At 39.0% G+C, this 17,409-nt stretch overlaps 1 protein-coding gene across 6 annotated transcripts in view; it reads left to right on the forward strand.

Moving 5' to 3' along the window:
- QKI (QKI, KH domain containing RNA binding) overlaps window positions 1-16,459 on the forward strand; it is a 151,741-nt gene extending 135,282 nt beyond the window's left edge. The window contains exons 5-8 of one of the 6 annotated variants that reach the window (XR_007491294.1): window positions 5,106-5,193; window positions 6,360-6,659; window positions 8,595-9,458; window positions 13,378-16,459. Coding sequence is in view for 5 of the 6 variants with exons in the window: in XM_049765521.1 (XP_049621478.1) it covers window positions 5,106-5,193; window positions 6,360-6,659; window positions 9,384-9,458; window positions 13,378-13,394 (480 nt within the window). In the remaining variant the exon portion in view is untranslated. Of the gene's footprint in view, window positions 1-5,105; window positions 5,194-6,359; window positions 6,660-7,317; window positions 7,855-8,594; window positions 10,321-13,377 lie in introns of those variants that run through there. The other 5 variants (XM_049765521.1, XM_049765522.1, XM_049765524.1 and 2 more) reach the window with 5 other exon arrangements.
- Window positions 16,460-17,409: the final 950 nt, after the last annotated feature.

A 17,409-nucleotide genomic window follows, 5' to 3' on the forward strand; every position in this document is an offset into this window, starting at 1 on the left:
ACTCCGCAACGCACACACACCATGACCACTGCATGTATCCTTTTGATTGTGACTTTTGGGTCACACTCAACTGTTGCTTAAGATTAGGCTCTTGCCGTACCCTGAGCATGCAGTGTATAGGGGCTTGTAGCCAGGCCTGCCACATGCAAAGCATGTGCTCAGTGATTGAGCTTATCTCTGGGCCCTGCATGTGTACTTTATATCTATTCTTAGCTCATAAATATTTATATATTTGAGGAACAGGCCAGAGAGATAGCTCAAGAAGCTGAGTGCTTGTGGGAGGGGGGAGTCCTGGTTTTATTCCCCAGCACTGTATATTTTTCTTCAAGAACCACCAGATGTGGTCCAAAAGCCAAGTGAACAGAAAAGAAACCAATAGATTATTTTAGATCATTTTCAAGTTGCAGTTCTTTATCTTCGATCATAGGATAAGGGAGTCTTATGCCACCAGTTTAGATTCATTTGTCCTATTACTCTAAACGTAAAATCCAGTCAAGTGATCTAAAATACAGATAACTTTTCCTTTACAGAACACAATTTGTCTCTATTAATAGTAGTGTTTATATTGGATTGTGATATAAGCCTTCCAAAGTTGATTATTCCTATTAAGTTTACCATAAAGAATAAAGTCACAAATTGTATCATTTTGCAAGGAAGAAGTATGTGCTTATTATCAGATGGTTTTTCCTCTGAGATCATTAGGAATATGCTTTTAACTTGTTTTAAAAAGACAGATTATTCATTGTTTTATATCTTACTTTTGAAGTGTCTATAGTTTATGGAGTGTTAGCATCCGGAGTTTGAGTCTGAGTAGAGCTGGTGGTGGAGCTTTATTTGTTCCAGTACTTCGTGCTTTCTCAGCCTTTCCAGGTAGGAGAGTGATGATAAACTTAAAAAGATAAGTCAGGTAGGTTAAGTTGTTCCTCCATACTTTTTCTCTGCCCTTTGGCCCATGTCCCATTTGAACTTGGACTTGTTTTATGAAAGAAGCAGCTGCTGTAGGAATGATGGACATTTTCCATCTGACCATACTCATTTCTGACACATCTTTTCAGTGCTTCTGTGATGATTCAGGGGTTTTCTTACTTCGGACAGTCTCCACCAGTCTTGCTAAACAACCTTATGTCACTGTAGGTAAGCTTCCCAATCACTCTGAACTCTAGGTGATAAGAGTACCCGTAGACTAGGGCTATTACACATGCCTTGATGAGGAAGAATGAACATCCAGTTCTATGATGCAGAAAATGTATGTGTTAATCTACTTGGAAATGCTGAAGTCTTGTTACCCTCATCTCATCTTAGCTGTTACTTGTTTCTAGCACCCTTACCTATCTGATGAGCATAAATTATAACATGGCTATATTTTACTGTCATACATGAATGATGGTATATTTTCTACAAGTATATAATCTAGTATTCCTAAGGGCATGCCCCCAGGAGTCCAGAAAAATATGGTTTATAGTCTGTCTTTCCCACAGTATAGATTTGTTCCAGACTAAATCACCAGAATGCTCTCTCAACCTGATGGGAAGTGTCATGTCATCATTTGTGCAGTATCTTTCTGTAAGCCTGGAAAAGGTTTTAAGTACATCACAGGCCCAGGTTTTAGATATGGGCAGTTAGCAAGTGTTTGTTTAACTTTAAAGGTAAAGATTTTATATGTAATGTTTTACTAGTCTTTTGATTATATGTCTATATGTTGTGTATTATGTTGATTTTTAACATGAGGAAAATATTCATGTACCTTGTGATCTGGCAAATCTCCACTTCTGGGTACCTATCCAAAGTAAAGACTTCGGTTCATTAACGAAAGCTTTATAGAAGAACGTTCATAATAAGTAGTCGGAATCACAGTAGCTCAAAACTAGAAATCATCAAATGTTCACAACTTAAATAGACAAACTACTGCTTAGCTGTCAAGGTAAGTGGGCTGCTAGCAAATGGGACACCATGGAAGGCTTTTCTAGACACACTGAGGGGAAGCAGTGGAATATGAGCCATAGCATTTCCAGGATTGACCCTTACTGAGCTCAACAACGTTCTGTGCTGGGGCCTCTGGAGCTGAGCTGGTGGGAAGAATCTGGTTCTTGAGAGCTGTGTGTGAGAATTAAGCAGGGCTGTGTTTGGGATGTCAGGCCCCTCCCTCTCTCCCCCTCCCTCTCTTCTCTCCTCCCCTCCCCCCTCTCTTTTCTCTCTCCTCTCTCCACTCTCTCTCTCCTCTCTGTCGTGGCATGAGAAGCTCGGAGACTTCAGGTGAACATGAATGAGGCTTTGGACGTGTGCCGAAGATGGGCATTTGCCTTGTTGTGACCGACCTGAATTCAACCCCTGGCAACCCATATAGTCCCCTGAACCCTGCTAGGAGTGATTCTAATAGGCTTAGAAAACTGCAGGGTGTCCCCTGTCCCCCTCCCCCCCCCTCCCCCCCCCCCCGCCCCAAACTAAACAAATATAAATGACCTATGGTCCTAACCACTGCAAAATAGCATTGGAGGAGGGCAAGACTCAATGGTCTGGGGCCTTTGCCTCACAGAAATTTTTAGTTACAGATAGAAAGTCACTGTTCCTCTCTGTAGAGCTACTTATGTCTAAGCGCTTTTGCAGGAGACCTAAAGAAGAGCATGCTTCCAGGAGCCTGTATTTGGTCAGTTCTTTATCTTAGACAGAGAAGAGGTGAGATAGTCCTGAATTGTAGCCAGTGGAGGCTCTGGAGCTCCCACACTCAGGAAGAAACAAGGTTGGGATGATTTAGAAATTAGCAGATTTTTCCACCCCAACTTCCTGCAGCGAGCACCTTCAGCACGGTGGTGGGCTTTTGTTCTGATCCCGCTGGAGCTGAAAGAAGAGACCGTGTATGAAGGTGGTTCTCTGAAGGAGTTGGCTGGCTTTTGAGGTGCCCCAGTACTCTGAGTCGGGGGCAGGCCACTGGGTGCCACCAGAGCTAGAGGTGCCACCTTGAGTGAGGCCTTTGATCTGCTAGGAGGTGTGGGCAGAGGCTTGTCAAGTGTTCACTTGACCTGCACAGTGGCAGAGGCACAATGGCCTGTGGCCAGGGCAGTGGATGCTTCTGAGCTGAGCTGCTCTGGCTTTAGACTTGTTTGCCTGGAGGGATGCCCCTGCTGATATCACCTGTGTGTTTTCAGTTTCCTACATCCTGCAAAGGCACGCAGACCCTGATGTGCACACATCACCGTTCTTTGCTTTCTCCTTTGTGCTCTCTAGTGTGTGATATTCCCCTCCAACTAATGAGTGCAGCTATTTTGTTATCCCAGAGTCGTGGGACTGTGAAAACATGTTTTCAAGCTTCTCTTCTCTGTCCTGGCCTTCATCTGAGGTTTGATGCCAGCTCATGTCTTTCTTCTTGACTTTCTCCACCTCTTCATTGCCATTTTCCAGCACGTGTCACTTAGTGTGGGAGATGACAGGAGGCATAATGGTTGCTTTTCTTTCTCTTCATGTAGAATTCACATTATGGTCTTCATGTATCATACAGATTTCAATATAAAATGACTTATAAGTTTTACTTACCAGTAGTGTTTTCTTCGAATTTTATCAACAACTCCTGGCACTGCTCAGTGCTTACTCCTGGCTCTGCACTCTAGGGGATAACTTCTGGTGGTGCTCAGGGATGCCAGGATCGAACCCAGGTCAGCCACATACAAAGAAACTACCTGAATGTATTTCTCCAACTCCTCTGTGAATTAACTTGAGTTTGATCATACAAATTTTTCATGTTTCCTTTTAAAATTAGTGCCTACTAACTTTTAGATCAAATGAACTGTATATAAACTTCATTTTCCCAATGTATCATATTAGCATAGGTTCCTAGGGAGTTATTATATCATAAGTATGCACACATGTTCTTCAAGTTCTATTGCTCCAAAGCAGTAGATCAGAGGCTTTGGAGAAGCCAGCACTAGAGTCCTCATGATGTTTTCACTCACCATTTTCTTTGATTTTTTGTGGCTTATGAAAAACGTACTTAGTGAAAATGACAGTACCCCTTGCTGCTGTAGGGTCCACCTCACTTGGTATGCCACTTACTTAAAAGCATATAATGGAAAGGGGAGAGTGGATTGACTGTCCTAGTCCTGCTATTTCTTGAGTATTTTTCAAATAATGTGGGAATGTTGCACTGGTGAAGGGGTTTGTTCCGTTTATGACTGAAAACTATCTACAATCATGCTTGTAATCATGGTCCTTAAATAAAGATTCATAAAAAAAGAGAGAGAAAAAAACGATTTTAAATTTTTCTTGAACAAAAAGAATGAGAGCATAAGCGTAATTCAGCTCACTGGTTAAATTTCTCCATCACCTCTAGCCTCAACGATTAAGGTCAGAAAAAAATATTGAGCTAATAAACTATATTGCTATACTCTGCTTGTTTTTAAGTAACAAATTTTTCTACTCAAATTAATAAAAAAATATTGTAAAAAAAAAAGAGAGAGAAAATGAAAAGGGAGAGGTGGATTTAAGGGATCTACACTGGCCCAACATTGTTGATCATTAGGTAAGGTCTTGCCTTAGGCCTACAATAGTTGTCAATACATTTAAGTGACTCATGCCTGGGACCCTACAGATAGATTTGTTTAGAATTGATAGGGGAGGGGACATTCTGCCATAAGGGGGAGCATGTGTAAATACATACGCCCTTTTTAGAAGTCTTTTATTCTTTAAGTTAACTTTTCCCCCTTGGAGAACTAAATATAATTTTTTTTGAATACCATCAAATTATTGGTGCTTAAAATGTCAGGTTTTGACCTTCTGTCTTAACCAGCACATTGGAGTTTGGGGAATTGTTAATGAAATAATTACATTTCATATTTCCTTCCCATTTTCTTTCATTTAATAGTAGAGCTTTTTAGAAGACATACTAGTACATTAACTTGTTCAGATTGGATGGAGAAGCGGTCCGTGGTGTGACAGAGGCGTGGCCTGTGAGCAGGCTTTGGGTGTTATTGGCATCTTTGACCTCTGTCCTATTTTTCCAGGGGGACAGGTGGCTGCCGGCACCTGCCAGCCCATTTCTTTTGGAACCGTCTTAGCTAGGGTGACCTTGTCTGGGCTCATCCTGAGTGCTTACTGCTCTGTGTTTGCCTTCATAGGCAGAGGGCGAGGACAGCCTGAAAAAGATGCAGCTGATGGAGCTGGCGATTCTGAATGGCACCTACAGAGACGCCAACATCAAATCACGTAAGAATGAGGCAGAGGCCAGACTGCCTTGGTGTTGGCCGTTTCCATCCCTGTACATGCCTTTCTCCTTGGGGCACATTAGAGTGAGGAGTTGCTGGTTATGGCTCACTTGATTTGGATACTGCTTCCACAGGCCCCAAGGAGTGCCCTTCTAGTGTGGTTAGATATGAAGTTCAACATTCTTATTATTTTGATAAAGTGTCATATTCAAAATTTAAGAATTTTCGGAAATATTTGATTCTCTTAACTTCAGATTTTAGGATTCTAATTTTATTTGTTACCGTTTATGCAAAAGACAACTATTCCGTTCTAAAGTTAATTTGGAATAGAATGTAGCAATCTTTCTGTTGAATTCCATCTCTTTACCCTGCTTGCATGTTTTTGCTCCAGTATTTTTTCTTTATTGATTTCATATGTGGTGTTTGAATCCCCTTTCCCTTAATTTGAGTCTATACCTGGGTTCACAAATGACAAGAGTACTGCTCTTCTAAAACGTAACCCCAAGACCATTGATTTTCTAAGACCACCTAACTCTTACACAGCCAAATAGATTATATTTAAGTGACTACTTTTTTAAAAGAAAGAAACGTTTAAGTTCTAGCCAACCTTCCTAATTACAGGTAATTAGGAATGGGACATCTGACAATGATTTTCTTTGGAGTTAATTCCTATAACAAAGTACAGAGTTCCAATTTCTACAGAAAGTATCTTTAGTGCTTATTTGACTTTATAAAGGAATTAGTCTGAATTTGAAACTAATGCTACCCCTTAGAACTATACCAAAACTGTATTTCTGTGGACTCCAGTTACAAAAAGATTTTTAACCTCTTTTAATGCAAGTGTGCCTTTATACCTCTGCATGTGTCAACCTGTCGTCTCTTGAGATTAAAAACAGATACTTCAGATATATGAAATAAATAGTTGAATGGTCTCATTCCTTTTTCTACAGTAGCTTTTAAAAATTGTGCACATTTATTAATCACATTGGGGAAGGGGGAGCTATTTGCATTTGGTGTGCTTTGGCATTTTTGTGTGATCAGTGCATGTACTAATGGTTTCCTTTTATTTTTCTTCTTTCCTGCTTTTTTCTTTCCTACTTCCCTCTCATTCCCCCTGTTTTACACTGCTACCTCTATACTTCTTCTCAATTTCTTTGCTTACTGTAGCAGCCCTTGCCTTTTCTCTTGCAGCAACAGCCCAGGCTGCTCCACGGATTATCACGGGGCCTGCGCCTGTTCTCCCACCAGCTGCTCTGCGTACTCCTACGCCAGCTGGGCCCACCATAATGCCTTTGATCAGACAAATACAGACCGCTGTCATGCCAAACGGAACTCCTCACCCAACTGCTGCAATAGTTCCTCCAGGTCCCGAAGCTGGCTTAATCTACACACCCTACGAATACCCCTACACATTGGCACCAGCTACGTCTATCCTTGAGTACCCTATCGAACCTAGTGGTGTATTAGGTAAGTCATTCTTCTGATAAGTTAACAGCACTTTTCATCATCTATTTTGCAGCTCCGGACCTTGAAATCTCAGCCTTAAGAGGCGAAACAAAACACATTTCCATTAGCAAGACTGAAGACTAACTGTTCCGATTTCAGTCCCTGAGGGGTTCCCCTTTTGGAAATTGTACTTGATTACCACACACTGACCAGCCCCACTGTCGGCTTCATCAGCCCAAGTTAGATTCTTTTTGTCTCGTATGACAGCGAGAAGTTGTCAGCTAAATTCTGAATCTCAGTGTGAAAGTATTTTAAGATCTTTTAAATACATTGTTGTATGAATATTTTCTAATTTTTATAGTCACTTAAAATATGAAAAGTACAAAGAAAATAAAAGAAAAAAATATGAGAAGTACAGGTAAAATGGAAATGCTTGCCTTCTTAAAGTTTTGGGGATTTCTTCCCCTCTTCCTCCTCTCTTAAAGGGCTTGTTTTCAGTAAACCTAAGAGAGCTCTTAATTGTGGTAATTCAGAATGGAAATGATGAGTAACATCCCAAGTCACTGAGTTCAAATGACACTTAAGGCAAACATTAAGCTCATACTGTAAAGGCTTGGTTGTACGTGATCGAAAAGTGCTGTGCCCGAAACAAGACATTACTGATGCCTTTTTTTTATAGAGTGGATTGAAATGCCAGTCATGCCTGATATTTCAGCCCATTGACTTGCTGGATGAAGGACTAGAATACAGCAGCTGTTGTAACACGACCAGTCAATGTGGAACAGACTGTTTCTGTGCTGCCCCTTTGTTTGCCCAGACAGAATTTGAATCCTTTTTCCTTGAATTGTATCTGACCATGGTGCTGCATGCATGCTGTTGACTTTTAAAGACTGGGATCTTTCAGAAAGTATTTTCCTTCCAACATTAATACTGATTTCTAAAAATTCAAAAGTCTCTAATGAACCTGGACACTAAGATTGAAACTTGAAAAGCCATTGTTCAGTTAAAGCCATCACGCTCTGTATGTTATCTGTGTGTGTGCATGCACTCTGGTGCCTTTCGTTTTATGAGCAAATACATTTGATTGTACGTGTTTCCCGTTTCTCTCTAAATCATTGTATAAAAGGGTAGAAGTCAGAATTAGACCCTAGAACTGTTTATGCGAGGCTTGTTGCAGTCTTCGACATTTTTAAAATAACATGTAACCTGTAACCCGTTTCCGTTGTCCTGGCTGTTAACCTCTGTCTATGGCCCCATGCCTGCTCCCTTCCCCTCGAGCTCCTCCCTGCTGCACGCACAGCGTCTGTCTGAGGATGTGACTTTCGCTTCCTGCAGGGCCAGCACTCCCAGGCACCAGCTGCTGTCCCAGCACTCTCAATGCAAGATCTTGCTGATTTTGCTTCCTGGAATTATACTTGGCTGAGAGTAGACTTTCTGAAATCAAAAGGGGGTGACGGACCAGTTTACTGCTTAGAAAACAGCAAGAGGCACTGCAGTCAAATTTGTTTTTCATTTGAATTCGTATTTTCTTTGGTTCTGTTTTGTTTTGTTTTCCCTCTTGTTGGGAAAGTTTTATTTACAGCATGTCCATCTCAGACTGAGAAAATTGAAAGCAAAATAAAAGATGCCTGATTGGCATGCTTAAGATGAACCCTGACCATTGAGTGAAATCAATCGGATGATCAGATTTTATTTCTTGCTTTGCCACCTAAGCAGTAAAACATGCAAACTGAAAGTTACTTCAATTGCTAAGTTTTAATAAGTCTGCACACAGATAACATGCATGCTAAACATATTTATTTATATATCTTATCGAGTCTCACATTCTATTATTTTCAAAAGCAGTGCCCTTCAAAAGCAGATGCAGACATGTGTGTTGGTGGTAGTGAGGAGATTGGTATTAGCATCAAATCTTCATTGATGACTAATTTTTAATTCCCTTCCTTTTATCTTTAGGTATGGCTTTCCCAACGAAAGGCTAAGAATTCAAGAACGGTCTTAACTGAACCCTCATCAGATCTGAATTTAACCAATGCTTAGTCTCAGCAGCCTTCGGGCGGGGGAGGGTGGGGAAGCTTGGCCTAGCAGTCAGTGACTTACTTGCACTTTTTTGCACACTGATAGAAAGTGAAAATACGCTATTAATTGGGTCTAGTCTGTAACCTTACAAAGTAACGGTAATTTATAAAGGAGTGTATAGTAGTATACTGACTGCTAAGTGTACTATACTGTTTGCTTTACTAATCACCTAATTCATTGCAGTTCATACTTATTGACTCAAAGTTTAAAACCACAATCTGTAGGCTTTAAGGATAGCTTTTAAACCTTTTTAAGTGATAAGCTCTTGGAAGTGGACTTAAGGTTAGCAAATAATTGTCAGTATTAAAAATGGCATTATTTAAGTAGTCCTGCTGCAAGAAAGGCACTTCAGTGAATATGTGACTAGTAAAGCTTAAGTAGGTGTGGATCTAATAGAATTCATGAAATACTGTAACTTGGGATTGTACATTAATGGATAAATTAGGTTAAGGCCAAGACGTTTGAAGTGAATGCAATATTAATAGACGCATATACACACAACATATGGTTAATTTTAAAACTACTGTGCCTTAACTGTTTCTTAAAGTGAAACTTTTGTAGTAAGTGAACGTTTGAAATCCATTTTGATAAACCTGCTGTTAATGTTTGTTTTATTCCCCTTGTGAATGTTTTCTAACTTTGTCTTGGTAATTGCAATTTAACTAGGTGCGGTGGCTACTAAAGTTCGAAGGCACGATATGCGAGTCCATCCTTACCAAAGGATTGTGACCGCAGACCGAGGTTAGTTTAGTTCTGCAGTTCTTGTTCTTAAGAAATGCGTTGGGTGTCCGTAAAAAAAAAAAAAAATTTGCAACACCACACCTGATGGAAAAATGACTGCTTACCTGCATACCATTTCTTTCCCTGTGTTAAATTAATTTGGAATAATTGACAAATTTAAGGGTTGGTGTTTGGGTAGGTACTTTTTGTTTTTCTTGCTCCCTTCATAATTTTAACTTATTAAAGCCTACTATAGTATGTACTATGATTTACTCCTACTAAAACACAAGTGAGTCCATTTGGGGAGCTATTTGATTTTGATATCGCCTTAATGATTTTTGTTTTTTGTTAAATTTGGCTTTTTTAATTGGTTGGAAATTTTGGGTTGGTTTTGCAAAATGAACTGCGCGGATGGTGCTTTAATGAGAGAAGTAAAAGGAATATATGCCTCCTGTGTCCTTGTGGAGAAAACTGAAGATTTCCTTTCCATTTTTCTCTTTAACAAGATATTTGAGCCACTGTATAAACATGAGATGCACGTGTCGAGTATTTAGTTGAGATCCACAATTAGGACTGTGAAGAGCATTTTAATGCCCTGGGAGTTTTGGGTAAAGCAGAAAGTTCCCTTTTATTCTTGCATTCTCTTGCCAAATAGACCCTTTGATTTTTGTCATTTGCTGCTAAAAATCTGCCATCTGAAGGCACATTGTCTCTCCTAGTTCTGTGGTGACACAGACCCAGCTGTCCCGCATATCTGTCTGAATTAACCTGTGACTGGAAAATAAGTCTTCATTTTTCTCCTTTTTCACATTTGTGATATGTGCCCTAGATGTGCCCTTGAACACTTTTATAAATTACTAAGGAGTGATTTTTTTTCCCCCTTTCGGTTTATTGACATTGAATTGCTAGTTTTTCAGCACAAAAAAAAAATGAATGTGAAGGAAAGTAGAATTGCTTTTAAAGTTTCCATCATGGGACATTCACTACTAACTAAATTTGATGAAAATCTCTTTACTATTTACTAGTCAGGAATTCTGCATCTTCTCTGAAAGACCTACTACTACCTGATTCTTGTGCTTGTCTTGAATACTGACAAGAATTGGACACAAATTACTGTCCCTATCAAACTAAGATCCTTTCCCTCAATCATTTCAGGATACCTGCTGTTTAGCATCGTAACTTTCAAAACATCTGGGGACTTGGATGATTCAGTCAGTGGCCTAGGACACCCACCCATCCACTCCAAATCAGTAGACAAATTAGGCTGTGCTAGGGTACAGCAGGTCAAGAGCCAAAGCATGCATTGAAGGAGAATTAAAAGTTCAAGATAATTTCATGAATAATATAAGCACCCACATACTCAATAGTTCCTAAAGTAATGCTAAAGTCCTGTGGGTTCACGTGTCCCGTGTCCTGTCATCCTGTGTCCCATGTCCACCCCCCTCCCCTACCCCCTCATAGCTCTTTCCTTTTTAGGAAATAGTTTTTGGTTTAAAACAATACTTATTGGCCTACTCAATACTCCAGTGCCTTGAGATAGCTGAAAATGTTAGGGAAATTTTATTGTTACTTGGAAATGATGACACATTCCATGCCTGGCTCTTTTTGTAGTTATATGTGTTTTCATTAAATTTTATTCAATATGCAATGTCAGCAAACCGAAAAGCTACTTTTATTTCTTCTTTAGCAGAATACTTGGATACTGCTATTGCTATCACTTTATGTATACACTCCCTGGGTCTACAGGAGATGTCTGAACTCCTTCACTTAAATTATTTTATGATACTACTGGTTTTCTCTGTTTTTGAGGTTTTTTTTAAATTATTTTTAATTTTTGGAGGGAAGATTCTTAGTATAAGCATTCATTGAGTGCCAGGAAATCCAGCCTTTGAACCTGGAACCATGTGCTTGTACTTGAGCATTTAGACTACTGCATGGTTGACAAAGAGCTACTTTGGTTTTTGCTTTTCTACTAAAAATAAATCCACCTCTCTAATATTTCAGAACTGAATTTAAAGCTTTGAAAAGACCAAGTTGTTTCTTTTTTTTTGTTTGTTTGTTTGTTTGTTTTTAATGAACCATAAATGACTTTGCACGGTGGTTGTCATACCTGTGGAAGACAGGGCTTAGAGGATGGCCAAGGTGGACTGATATGCTGCTCAGCATGATTTGCTCTGCCATAGAGTCCCCAGGCATAGAAACATGGACAGAGCAGTGACGTTAGAAGAGGCATCTTCATAAATCACGAGAGTAACTCAGTACAATTTTCATCACAATTCTGAGCTGTAGGAAAAAGTGCTTCAGGATCCAGCACTGCTGGAGTTCCTGTGAGGCGCTGTAACTACATCCTTTTAGACATTTTTCGGCTCTGATATTTGAATCCAGTTTTTATTTCAAATTCAGTTCCATTTAAGAAAATGGGAGAAATTTGGTCTCGTTGAAAATACAGTATTTTTATAGTAATGTAAATGGTCCTAAATAAAAATGTCATTTTGCTGTTACTGGTGAGATGAAGGTAAAGCCATCTATTTATTGTGCAGTCATTGCACCGACTGAGTTTCTGATTTATGACGAGAGGCACAGAACTTCCCTTTGCACTGAGTCGTATCTTCTCGTCCATGCCTCCTCGGCCTTAGTCATGGTAACAGTACAGAAGTTTTTTTTTTCAAACCTCAGAATAGAGCAGAAATAACGAAGCTGTTGAATGAGTCTTAAAAAATCATACTACTGTTAAGTGGACCAAGTTGGGTGAAGCCGAATGTGACAGCCTAAAAAGGACCTCGGGAATGATAACTTTTCCACTTGAGAACTACTTTGTTTTACTGTAATTTTAAGTTTTTTGTTTTGTTTTGTTTTGTTTGTTATTTTGCAAAAGAAAATAGTATTTACAGGTGGCTTCTTTTAAAATATAAAAATATAAAGCAGGAATGTATATGAAATGTCAGATTTTATTGTATTTGCAGAGTATTAGCTTTGAAATTGAATAAAGAAAGCTGTTTGTAGTTTTAAAATGCCTTATTGGTATCAATTAGAAATTTCTTCTATTTTTTGATGTACTTAGGGCTTTTTGAGTATAGAATTTTAAATGGCAGGATTTTACAGTGTTTACATGCAAGTGCATTTTATAAGTGTTCTATATGTGTAAAATAGTATTTTCGACTGGAAAGTGTTGGCTCGCGCAAAAGGCCTAGCCTTTTTCGGTCCCCACGATGTTGCCTACACTGCTGGTCTAGAGTTTAGTATTGCTTTGTATCATGAGGCCAAGAAAACCCATGTTGTTTGTAAATAGAATAATTGAAAAAGCAATAAACATTTATTGAACAAAAGAAACCTGTTTGGCCCAGAGTTTATGTTGAACCAAATTGTTCCTAGAAAACAAAAATTCTTAAGATCCATTTCTGTTAATCATCAGTTATTAATAATCACATTCATCATTAATAGTTGCTTTAATGCTTGCATCTGAGAGAATACTAATGCTTAATAGCAGTCAGATACTGGTAACTCCACTGACTGTTTCAAAGTTCTGATACCAAATCTATTCATTTTTGTTGTTTTCAGTTTCTTCCATTGACTGCTACTAACTATTAGTCGTTAGTTGTATTTTATTTCTATTTTGTTTTTCCTGTTAACCAATTTTGGTTTTTTGTTTTTGTTGGTTTTTTATTTTTTGGGTTTCTTTTTTTTGTGTGTGTGGGAGTGGGCTCTTCTTCATTTGTTCAAATCATGATATGAAATTGTCATGATTTTTATTGTATTCTGTAGATGGTGTCAATTAGTTCGTCAGAGTTAAACATGCTTTTTTTTTTATTAGTTGTGATTAGTTTTTCATGTTGTCATTAAGCCGTCACTAGCTGAAACTAATCTCTTCTCTATCTTTTCTTTTCTTTTTTTGTTTTGTTTTTTTTTTATTTTGTTTATTTTTTTGTTTCTAACCACCCAGCCGCCACCGGCAACTAACCTATGACCTTCTGACCTCTGAACTCTTCACCCAATGATGACCTGACCATGCCTGCCTGCTGATCAGTTAACTGGTAATCGCCTTTGCTTGCCTGTCGTCAGTGCAGCGAGCTGAGGCACTTGTCCGTTCGTCTTTACCATCTAACCAAACAAAAGACAAAGAAATGGTTGTCCTCCAACTCAGCTTTTTTTTTTTTTTGTTTTCTTCCTGTTTGGGTGAAAGTGGTTCTAGAACCTGCACTGAATAGTAGTAAAGCAATAAGGCCCAATTCATCCCGCAGCACTGATCACCTGTTACTGTCCTGCCCTAAGCGAACGGTCAGAAGGCCTCAGTCCAAAGGGGATGCAGCTGGCCCCCGACTACTCAGTGACAGGGGCAGTTACTGTGAGAGACTCCTAGGACCTTCTCAGAGCCAGTCAGAGCTCTCTGAATGTACTGTGTGATGATGCATCATGCATGAACCTTCGGTCAGGGATGGCATTGGGGAAGCAGTCTCAAAAAGTATTGAAAATTTGATATGTTGTTTGGTCACTACAGTGCCCCCCAACCCAGGGCAGAAACTGCAGCCTTTTTTATATTGCCTGCCCAAAATGGAAGTATTAAACGTGTGCCATGAAAAAACAAAAAAAAAACAAAAAAAAAACAAAGACAAAAAACGTAACAAGGAATTTTGCAAAGTAATTCAAAGAACAAAACTGCAACACTATTTTTAAAAAGACAAATATCTGAGTTTAAAATACTGGACCTTTATTTTACAACTCTTTAAAAATAGTATACGAGAACAAGGTACATGCATTATGTGTCACATTACTGGGCAAAGTGTTCAAATATTTTTTTTAAACCTCCCTGTATAGAAAAAAATCATTAAGGATGTAAAAGCCATGCTTGCCTATTTGCTGTATACATGTAATGAAATTGTAGATAAAGTGTAGTGCATTGAAACAAATGAACAAAAAGTAGATACTTTTACTATACAAGGGTGCTGGTGCAGAAAAAAATATATATATTTTTGGAAATGTAGCATTTTATACTTTCAAGTGTTATAAAAAAAAGAAAAAGAACAAAGAAACCCTTTATTTCATTAAATAATTTTTTCCGGTGGTTGTCAAGAAACAAAAGACCAAAAGAGCCTTTTTTGTCTTTTCTTTTTTATTTTTTAAGTATTGGAATAAGTCTAAAGAAAAGAAAGTGCCTTATTTTTCTTCATGGTCATTTAGTCTAAACGTCTCGTAAGCTCAGCTCCTCCCTCCATACATGAGTTCACGCATGTCACGCAGTCACCCAGTATGAAAAAGAGGACGGAGGGGAGACAAGTAAGTTGATGGATTGAATGAGATGATTTTTTTGGGCCACGATACCTTGATGCAAATTTGCCAAATTTGATACTGTGAAAAATTTGATAATTTTTCTAATGCCCGACATTTTTTAAAACATTCTTTTAAAATCAGAATTGAATGCTTTTTGGTTATTAAAATATTTAATGTTCAAAGGATTCGGAGATAAAAATTATGTGTGATCCAAACTTCAATTTATAGACGAATTAGAGGTTCATTTTCTTCAGAGAAGGGGTTTGGGGTTTTTTTTCCTTGGTCATTGGAGGAAATAATGACTAAACAGTAATATTTGTGATTTGCATTCTGGAAGAAATGACCCAAATTGAAATGACTTGTTCCTACAGACTAGATACCAGTAGGCAAACTCTATGCTGGTTTTCGTGACCTCAGCCAGCCCATCCCAGCCCACCTTAGCCTACCTTTCCATTTTGAGCCTTCAGACAGGTGAAGAGTGAGCACTCTTGTGTAGACACTCGATTCCCTCTTGGCGCCATTGCTCCTGAGAACACAGTTCGTTTTGTAGTCGAAGCGACCTGTGCACAGAGCCTGTTTCTCACATTTAGGTCAATAAATAATCATTAACTGTTCAGTACCAGACGTGGCAATGAGGGACTGTTGACCCCCAGCTCATCTGCTTGTCCCCTCTCCTGTCCCTTTGCAGCCACAAGGGCAAAGGGCCGCGCTGAGCTCCTTGGGCACCACAGTGCCACACCTCCAAGCATCCCATCTCCCCTGGAAAGCATTTTGAGTTTATTTACTATGCAATGCCAGTCACTGTCTGTATTCAGCTAGCTTTGGGTTCTGGTGCCACTGCTTTGTCTCTGTGATACATCCCGTGGTTTGGATTTACTTTGAATATATGCTGTGCCATTGCGAGTTTTATTTTGATTGGTTGAGTAAGTTTGCGACACTCAAGCACTTGAGGTGATAGTATAAAGACGATCCAGTATTTTGCTCCAGTTTCATCTCAACGATGTATTTCTACACATTTTAGATGTTTATCAAAGGTCTTTTATGGGGAAGAAAGTAAATATATGAAATGTGTGACATTTATGAGTATGTTGGCTCTGAACAAAATTTTAAAAACTTAGTTGACAAAATTTTGGATCAACTGAAAAAAAAACGCATGATTTTTGAAATCTCTGAATGCCTTAGTTCTCAGTATTATCATTATTGAATTTATTTCTTATTAAAATATGTCGTTTTTAAGACTTTTTCTGACAGTATTATGTAATTTTTTAGCGTGGGTAGATGGGAGTGTCGCTCGTATGTTGCCGTACAGCCGACATGTATTTTTGTCTATTCTTTATTATCTTAGTAGTTTCATGCTGTGTATGTACCATAACCAACCTATTGCCTATGAGAAACATGTAAGATAATGTATTTACAGCCATTGTTACAAGTTTATAATGTATTTTTCTATCTTGTTTTATATGTATGTTATATAACATTCAAAAAAGAATTTTTTTTCTTGATTGAGAAAAGGATACAAAATCCCAAATCCACAATTTTGATAACTGAATATTGCCAATTGTTTTGCAGTACTTTATTATATTGGGTGTCTTGTCCTTCTTGGGCTTTTAGTTATTTAGCTAATGAATGAATACATTAGACTCTTTTGGGTTTTAGTTGGGAATTTTACATAGCTTGCATTTTAATTCTTTGGTTCTTTGCTGTTTCTATTAACCCATAGCATTATTTTAATAAATGTTATAATACCAACCTACTAACTCTGACTATGTCTGTTTATTAACCTCTACGTGTTTAATTAAACAAATAAAGACAGAAGAACGTCAGGCCTTGAGTTCCTGGACTAACCCTGAAGAGCGTGGGCACAGATAACACGACGTGACTTGTCTGTGTGTTTGTCACAACTGACGACACCGCACTCTCCCGCCCCCTCTACCAAGCTGGGCCAGGCCACCGCACTTGCAAGGCTCTGCCGGTCTTGCCACTGCCTTCTGGTGCCTCTCACCACTAATGCCACCCTCGCCCATTCTTCCTTTGCAGCAACTGCTGCCTGCTCACAGTTCCCTTGTCACCTTGTGCCCCAAGAAACCCTTTGATTTCTTGTCATTGGACCAAAACTCTTTAATAGGAGACGTTTATGGTCCTATGATAAAGCCGGGAAATTTGGAGGTTTTTACCTTTTTCCAGACTTGTGTCTTAATGGGACGTTTTTCTAGGGCTAAGCTGTTGGGCTCTTTCTGTTGATTCTTCTTAGAGGCTACCAAAGGTGGGTGGGTGTCTGTATGGAGGGGAGGTGTTATTGTGTGCCTTGATGAGCTACAAACCTTACTTCCCTTGGGGTCCTCTGCCAAGGGTGGAAATCAGGCTTTCCCACTCGTGCTGGGATGCAGTCAGGTAAACCAGGAAGCAGCTGACATTTGGTAAGTTAGGGCGTACCTCTCCCTCCACCCAATTCTTTTCCTTACACAAGTCATTTGAAGATGTGGGAAACCTCATTAAGAGACTTGGGTGAACTGACCTCTCTGCCTAGGAAGCTCTCTCGAGGTACCACTCCACTCCCATGTTGCATTTTGCCTTCACAGTTGCTGGTCATTTCCTTTCTGTGAGGCAGTTCTTAATGAAGGAGTTTTAGGGATGGAGTGTTGCATTTTTGCAAAAATAATGTCTTTCTTTGTTGTACATTGTTTTATCTATATTAGAGTTTTCCCCG

The sequence above is a fragment of the Suncus etruscus genome, chromosome 18 (assembly GCF_024139225.1).
Source record: "Suncus etruscus isolate mSunEtr1 chromosome 18, mSunEtr1.pri.cur, whole genome shotgun sequence".
NCBI classification, from domain to species: Eukaryota; Metazoa; Chordata; class Mammalia; order Eulipotyphla; family Soricidae; genus Suncus; species Suncus etruscus.